General features: G+C 50.6%; 1 protein-coding gene and 1 gene segment (V, D, J or C); both read right to left on the minus strand.

Annotated features, from left to right (window-relative positions):
* Window positions 1-223: 223 nt before the first annotated feature.
* On the minus strand, window positions 224-783 carry LOC101636725. The segment is given in 2 exon segments: window positions 224-540; window positions 725-783. Coding segments are annotated over 2 exon segments (366 nt in total).
* Window positions 784-3776: 2993 nt separating this feature from the next.
* LOC101636959 overlaps window positions 3777-8519 on the minus strand; it is a 9150-nt gene continuing 4407 nt past the window's right edge. Inside the window, exons 3-5 of the mRNA XM_012734894.1 lie at window positions 5774-5851; window positions 4280-4328; window positions 3777-4093 (exon numbers count right to left, since the gene is read on the minus strand). Of these exons, the coding sequence (XP_012590348.1) occupies window positions 3777-4093; window positions 4280-4328; window positions 5774-5851 (444 nt within the window). The remainder of the gene's footprint in view (window positions 4094-4279; window positions 4329-5773; window positions 5852-8519) is intronic.

Genomic DNA, 8519 nt, shown 5'->3' on the forward strand with positions numbered 1-8519 from the left:
GCCAGGTGTCATATCTCTGGGTGTTAAATCAGCGCTGGCTCTGCCTGTGGGCGCTGCTGGAGTCAGGCGGGGACTGAGGGTTTCAAGCGCCTCTAGCCTCTGGTAAAAAAATTTTCAGATACCTCAGGGCATCGTTGTTTCTAGACAGCTATAAGCAGATGGGGCCCCGCAGGAGCAGCTGGGCTGTCGGGCATCAGACAGCTGCTCCCTGGGTGGTTTTTGTTCAGGCCTGTATCACTGTGGGAGGGTAACCATAACTATACTGACAGTAGTAAGTGGCGGCATCCTCAGGCTCCAGGCTGCTGATGGTGAGCGTGTAGTCTGTCCCGGACCCGCTGCCACTGAAGCGGGCTGGGATGCCATTGGGCCTGCTGGATGCAGCATAGATGAGGCGCCTGGGAGCCTGCCCAGGTTTCTGCTGGTACCAGGCTAAGTAGCTATAAATATTCTGACTGGCCCTGCAGGAGATCGTGGCCTTTTCTCCTGGAGACAATGATAGGGAGGCTGGAGTCTGTGTCATCACAATTTCTCCAGAGGAACCTGAAGTAGGGAACAAAACACAAAAATCTTCCTTGTAATCTCTACCTGCACTGTCTCCCCAGCACAGCCAGGAAGGCTGATCATCACTGAGCTCCCATTATTGTCTCGCTGAACAATGAGCCAGGTCCTGGGAATCCACCACCCAAAGTGTCCTCTGAGGGCAGCACCTTCCCGGGTCCCTCACCTGGGAGCCACAGCAGTAGGAGGCAGAGAAGCTGCGCTGGGGCTTCCATGGTGCCTGTGTCCTGGCTGAGGCAGCTCTTGCCCAGAGCCTGCCCAGCCTGATATGGGCCTGGGCAGCAGGGGGCTGGGGGCATGCAAAGCAGGGGTGGGCACCCTGGCCTCCAGCTGCAGAGACCAGAGGCCTCATGTTCTCTGCGCTTGAGCAGCCACTGGCACATAACAACCCAGAACATAGGAGTTGTCTGGTCCAGGTCTGAATGAAATAAAGCTTTTCTTCCCATTTCTGACAATCTATGTACATCTCCCTTAGTGCTTGATTGGGTGGTTAAAGTGAGGAGTTTATCAACAATGATCGTCCTGACACCCCTTGCCTCTGCTCAACAGTGACCTTTGCTGAGGGTCCTCAATTTGCCTTATTCCTTCAGGATCCATAAAGACACAGACAGTGATTTAGATTCAGTGACGTGGGTGCAGGGACAGTCACCCTCACACAATGAGCGGAACCAGGCTCTGACCCCAGTGTATTGCCACCATTTCCCTGGAGACAGGGGTTTTACTGACAGGTGGGTAGGTGGGTGTATTCCTGTGGTCCTCTCATTCCTCACTGTCCATTCTGGGTGGAGAATCTCTCACCCCCATATGCTAGATATATGTTGTCTGCACTGTGTTCAGGGGACCCACATATTTCAGCATCCCTGACCTAAAGAACCCTTCCTTTACATAGATCAGACCAACTGTTTTCCGTTCTGAGCAAACTGTCAGTGTCATGTCCATGACAGCCACAACTGGGTGTTTGAGACACAGGAGCAGGGATGTGCTGACAGAGCCCTGGAAGGGCGGGGTGTCCTGAGGAGACCTGGGTGGGGGGGGGAGGTCTGTGGGGCACTGGGGTGGAGCTGCTGGGTGGTCACAGTCCGTCTGCCCCTCCTGGCTCCCCCCTGGTGCTCTCCCCTGCTGCTTCAGGATCGCCGACTCCCGCAGAGGCCACCTCACGCCAGGGTCTCCCAGGACGCAGTTGTGCTGCAGTCACCTGCTGGGAACTGCGAGGGGAAGGCAGGGACAGAGAGTTGGGGAGAAATGTCAGACCCCTGTTGGGGCTGAGGCCTGAGGAGCGGGTGGGTTTCACAGCTACGAGCAGGATACATATATAACATGAAGGGGGGATGCGACCAGCAGCCTCTCCCTGGAGACTGTCAGACATGTGAGAGCTGAGGCGTTATCCATCCTGGTCAAGCAGAGTGAACCCTTTTTTTTGTTTTTTAATCCAAAGCTACTTCACATTAAAGACAGGTCACTGTGACCACAAACATGAAGCTGAGTCTTGTGTTGCTTATTTCATTGTCGTATAAATAGGTCTTTGTCTGTTAGAGCTAATTTGGATTTCTGTTAGGGTCTGGGTCTAGGTTTCTTTCCATCCTCTGTCTCTGTCTCCTTCTCTCCTCCCTCCCACGTTTCCATTTTCCTTTCTTCTTTTCCTTGTTCTTGCATGTGGATGTCCTGAGTTTCCAGAACTATTTGCTAAGAAATCATCTTTGCCCACTTTTTCTTTGTCAAGATAAGTTGGTTCCACTGTCCATGTGAGGTCAATTTCTGAGCCAGATCGCTCTGTTATTTCTTCAGCACCTTGCTGACTTCATGATTATGCTGTAACGTGAGTGTTAGAACTGGTGTCTGCGCCCAGTTGTGATATAGTCTCCCTCTTGGACATTCCTCATGTTTCAAAACCCCAAGTAGTTATCAAGGTATTTTATCATCATTTTTTAGAATCATATTTAGAATCATATTTTTCATGTTTTATTCTTTGGAACAAGTGTTACCTAGTTTAATTTCCTGTTAAATAGACAGTAAATGTGGGAGTGTCGTTAAAACAATTGTCTTTCAGTAAAATTTTTCTTAAATGCCTTTAACGATAAAGATGCTTTTTTGGCTGTAATAAGCTTCCCCCAAATACATCATATGATACTGATCACATGTGTCTTGTTAGAAAGCAGATTCCCACTAGTAAGTGGCGGTTGCGTCAGTAATTTCAAATTGTACCAAACAGGTGGTCAATGACGATGTTGATCAATTCTGAACAAATTTTGAGCAGCTTGGTATTTTCACAGTGAGAGCAGATATTCACCCTCCACATTTAGTTATTTTTCTACGAAGAACATGTTTTCATTCACTGTCAAATGATTATTCTGTATTTCCCACAATACCTGATTCTCTGTTTCCAATGGGCTAAATGTTTGTTTGCTTCTATGAGCCACCTTGCCGATGGAAGATGGGGACACACACAGGGGTGTCTGGGAGCTACGCCCTGACTGCAGTTACTCTGGTATTGGGAACAGCAGTTTGCTGTGCTGCCTGTTGTCAAGCCCTCACCTCACAGAGAAACACATTTCCAGATCTTCATGCCTCTGTGATTGTCCTGGGAGGGGTGTTAGTGACAGGCCTCCCATGAGACTGAGTCAGGAAAGGGGAGCCACTGTGTGCCAGAAGCTCCTAGAGACAGACCTGTACAGAGGACAGAACAGGGGCCCTGGTGAGCTCATCCCGGAGGCTGAGGGCAGCAGCAGCCGCACCCCTGGACTTCCAGGGCGACTAGAAAGGTCAGAGGCCCATGAGGTAAGCCAGGCTGCATGGCTGTGACAGCGGAGCTCTTGGGAGCTAGAAGCTCACTCATTTCTACCATCTGTATCTCTTGGTCTCACAGTCCTAAAACTGTGAAACATTAGAGTTTACATTCCAAGTGCCTGTTGTGAGAGTTAAATCCTTACCAGGACTGCCTGGCGGGGCTTCTCCCCTTCTTTGTGAGTCCTAAGAACCATGACCAGGTTCCCGGGTGTCATCTTTTTTGTGTGTCTAAAATAGCGTAGGCTCTGCCTGTGATGTGACAGGGCCAATGAGGTAGAGACTGTGGATTTCAAAGTGCCCCTTGCCATTCACCAGGACGTTAGAGTGATTTGCAGAGCATTGCTGCTTCTGCGGCAGGCTGTCAGCTGATGGGGCAACAGGAGGAGCAGCTGGGCTGTCAGGCTTCGCTCATCTGGTCACTGGGTAGTTTTTGTTCAGGTCTGTGTCACTGTGGGAGACCAAGTACTCCACTGCTGACAGTAGTAAGTGGCGGCATCCTCAGGCTCCAGGCTGCTGATGGTGAGCGTGAAGTCTGTCCCAGACCCGCTGCCGCTGAAGCGGGCTGGGATGCCATTGAGCCTGTTGGATGCATCATAGATGAGGAGCCTGGGAGTCTGCCCAGGTTTTTGCTGGTACCAGGCCATGTAACTGCTAACACTCTGACTGGCCCTGCAGGAGATCGTGGCCTTTTCTCCTGGAGACAATGATAGTGAGGCTGGAGACTGTGTCAGGACAATTTCTCCAGAGGAGCCTGAAATTGGAAATAAAACACATAAGTCACCATTATGATCTCTATTCTCACCACTGCCTTCTCAGAACAGCCAGGAAGGCTGATCAGCACTGAGCTGCCATTACTGTCTCACTGAGCAATGAGCCAGGGCCCAGGAATCCACCACCCAACGTGTCCTCTGAGGGCAGCACCCTCCGGGTCCCTCACCAGGGAGCCAGAACAGCAGGAGGCAGAGAAGCTGCGCTGGGGCTTCCATGGTGCCCTGTGTCCTGGCTGAGGCAGCTCTTGCCCAGAGCCTGCCCAGCCTGATATGGGCCCTGGGCAGCAGGGGGCTGGGGGCATGCAAAGCAGGGGTGGGCACCCTGGCCTGCAGCTGCAGAGACCAGAGGCCTCATGTTCTCTGCACTTGAGCAGCCACCCGCACGTCATAACCCAGTCACACAGGGGGTGTCTGGTCCAGGTGTGTTTTAAAAAAATGGCTTTTGTCCATTCTCACTTTGTTCCCAATATGACTGCACATCCCCCTTGGTGCATAAATGGGTGGCTTGGATTGAGGAATTTATCGCAATGATCTTCCTGTCACCCCTTTCCACTGATCTAGAGTGACCTTCCCTGACTTCCTTCTATTTCCTCCATTTTTGTAGGATCATAAAGACACAAATAGTGATTTGGTTTAGGGACAGTCACCATCGCACAGATGAGCAGGACCAGCTCGTAGCCCCTCAGTGTGTCGACTGAAACCATTTCCCTGAAGAGAGGGGTGTTCTGAGAGCAGGTTGCTGCGGTGTCCTGCCCTTCACACAGTCCCCTCCTGCCTGGATCCTCTGTCTCACAGACAAAGCTCCATTCTCTTCACAAAGTCTTTCCCCCATATGCTAGATATATGTTGCCTTCAGTGTCCATGGTGATCCAAACACTTCAGCCTCACTGACCTGTAAACCCTTCCATTAGGATGGATCTTGTGATGAGCACTATTGGTCCATGACTATCGAACCTGGTGTTTGAGATCCAGGCTGCAAAGACGTACTGAGACAAAGTACTGCGACAAAGTACTGCAAAAGCAGGGGTGTGCTGAGGATATCAGGTTGGCTGTGTGGGCGATGGGGTACAAATTCCTGGGTAGTCTTGTTCGTCCGGGTACTCATACCCCACCTGGTGCTGTGCTGTGATGCTCCAGGATCTCTGACTCCTACGGAGAGTTAATTTTATTGACAGTATCTTTCAGGACACAGTTCTCCTCTGAGTTATCTACTCAGTGAAGTTGAAGTAAAGGGAAGGGTTAGAGATATGCGAAGAAATGTTGGATTCTCAGGTCGTGTTAAAGCCACGGGACACATCCTGGCAGCAGGTAGGGCTCAGCCTTCCATCACAGGGCAGGTTTGCTCACACCCAGCACACAGGGCTCCCCATGGTCCCCATCTCCAAAGATCCATCCAACACGAGGGACCCCCTGTGATACCTGGACAGCCCCCTGGCCTGCCTCAGCCTGAGTCTCCCGCTACTGTGGGCTTTGCTGCCCTCTAGTGGCCGATCTGGGATACAGGACTTGCAGGTAGTCTTAGACATTCTTGCCTGGGTAGACTTTACCTTTTTTTCAGAAGGTGAGACAACTATAGACTATTCCCAGGGAAGTCTCTGTAGGGCCTTAAAATGAGTCTTTTCCTCAATATGCATGAAACCTAGGTGGGAACAAAGACTAACCTGGGACCGGTCTTCAGACTGGATATTCGTCACAGTGAAGGACCAGGTGCTGGATCCACTGAGTGAGACGCCAAAGTGCTGGTTAGGGATAAGGCTTGGGCAGGAGGGAGCAGAGGGAGAATGGCCGGCATGGGAGGGAAGCAGAGGGCTCCCGGTCTAGATCTGTCAACCCAGCCTCTTGCCTCTTTCTTGGTAGCCCAGTGATCCCCCACAGATGCCAAAGTAGGGAGACATCCAGAATAAACAAAGGTGAGGTTTGCATGTGACCTGTAAACCATGGGTTTCCAGGTGTAATATGTGTCCCTTACTGAAAAATAGAACTTTCTCTGAACATGCGAATGTCACTTTGTACCATCCATTATGGTAACATTAGGCTATTAACCATGCAAAATATTTATAATGCATCGACAAAAAAGTCTTTATTTTTTTTTAAGATTTATTTATTTGTACACTCAGAACTGGGGTACAGGCCACAGGCTCAGGGGCGGCGACAGGCTTCACCAGAGACAGAGCGGGTAGCAGAACAGGCAGATCGACGAAGTACACTGCTGAGGGGAGCAGCCAGCGGGTCAGGAGAGGTCTGCCGCACCATGTGGTCAACTCAAGGGGCTGGGGCAGGCGGGAATCGAACTCATGCGGAAATGGGTTTAGCTTCTCAGAACTGTGCTTTAACCCGCTGCACCAGGAAGGGCCAAAAGGTCTTTAATTTTTAAGTAAGTAGAATAAAATTTTTACCCTGTATATTTATTATTGAACTGGTGAATTTTACCGGCATTTTATCCCAGTATACATATACTTTTATTTACCGGAGAGACAGTGCAGCTGAGGACACCTTGCATCTCATATAGAGAGTCAGAGTTGGGGTGAACAGAGTGATTTTTTGCGTGCTGTAGACTACAGCCTACAAACTGCATCAGCCAAGAAGTGCTTTACTCAAGGCTAGGGACACACAGAGGACTTTCCCCTCACTGATACCTTTTAGATTACACCTGCTGTCCCACAAGAGAACTGAGGAATGCCAGCAGGGGGCGCGCTTCCCTGCAAGTGGTTTTTGTGATCCCTGATCTGCCAACTCTGAGCTTATCTTGTCTAAGTAACTGCACACTGTCTCTCCATTTGTGGCTAACAGTACCTAGGTTACTTCTATGGGACGGTTGCTAAGCCTCTGATGATGCCGAGTGTTTGAAAATATGACCTGTTGCGACCGCTTCCCTGTGAACTTTGCCGTGAGGACAGACCCAGGAGCCCACACAGGTCCCCGGGAATCCAGTGGCGCTGCTCAGCTTCTCCCTGGGTTCACACCGACACCCCGACCTCATCACCTTCCACACTCAGCCACAGGTTAACTGTAAACAATTTGTGTCTGGTTGGCGACTCTGCCTGCTGTCTTCACATCCCTCTGTCCTCTCCTAGTAGGTTTGAATCCTCATCTTCGGTAAAAAGAAAGAAAATCAGACTCATAAGATACCGCTGTTGTCCACAGGTATGTGGGCTTAGGTGTTTGGGGTTTCAGGAACCCCCTCTCCTTCCTCAGAGCCGTGTCACACAGAGAGGCTTGCAGCATCCTGAAACGTGAATATCAATTCTCAGTCAGCGCTCTGAGGCCAGCACGGCCACCCACTGTCTCAGGGAGTCATCGGCAGGGGAGGGGAGGGAAATGGACTAGGAAGTTGGGGCAGAGGGTGCCCAGATATTGTCCTCCGGAGAATATGTCAAGATGGCTCATCCTGACAGATCCAGGGCACAGCACATTCCTCAGCACTCACAAGAAATGAGTTCACAGCTCATGAAGGACGCGTGGGAATCTTCCTTCTCTGGAAGACGCCAGTCTGAGAAGGCCACTCACCACGTGATGATCTGAGGGACCTTCAGGGAAAGGTACTTATGGGACAGTATTGACACTAGTGATGTCAGGGCTAAGGGGGTTCCCAGGTGCAGCGGGAGGAACCTGAGGGCAGGAGACTGCCTGTGGGGCACTGAGGGTGGACACTCGCCACTGTCAGTTTGTCCAAAACTCCAGAGTACACACCCCCAAGTGTGAGCTCTCTTCTAACCTATGGATTTGGGGTTCATCATCCTATGTTCTCTCTGAGGAACGAAAAGTAGAATAAAAAGGAGACTCTTTCTGTGGAGGAGGTATGGTAGGAATTCTTATTCTTGTTATGGGAATCTATTTATGCTCCAAAATAGTGTTTACTAAGAAAGTCTTGGCTTTAACTGTCTCCTGTGTTGTTCCTGCCTGATGTCATCACCAGCTAACTCCACTGTAATCATGTCTGTTATCACTAAATCAGCAGAGTCGTGATTAGGTCTCTATGATAGAATGAGGGAGAGAGTTGAGCTATCGAGAATCCTCATGCTCCTCCTAGACCTTGAAGTCTTCAATGTGATTGTCTCCGAGAAGAGTTCTAGCAGCTACAGCACCACAAGGAGCAGTGGAGGCTCCCAGGCCACACGTCAGCTCCCTGGTGGCTTTTGTTCAGGCCTGTGTCACTGTGGAGGGCGCTGTCATACCACTGACAGGAATCACTGGTGGAATACATTAGCCTGGTGCCAGGTTTAGTATCTCTGGGTGTTAAATCAGCACTGGCTCTGCCTTTGGGTGCTGCTGGAGTCAGGAGGGGACTGAGGGTTTCAAGAGCCTCTAGCCTCTGGTAAAAAAATTTGCAGAGGCCCTCCCTGGTGGCGCAGCGGGTTAAAGCACAGCATTGAGAATCTGAAGCCACTTCCGCATGAGTTCGATTCC

Source organism: Condylura cristata, unplaced genomic scaffold (assembly GCF_000260355.1).
Source record: "Condylura cristata isolate star-nosed mole 26May11 unplaced genomic scaffold, ConCri1.0 scaffold00089, whole genome shotgun sequence".
Taxonomy (NCBI): Eukaryota; Metazoa; Chordata; class Mammalia; order Eulipotyphla; family Talpidae; genus Condylura; species Condylura cristata.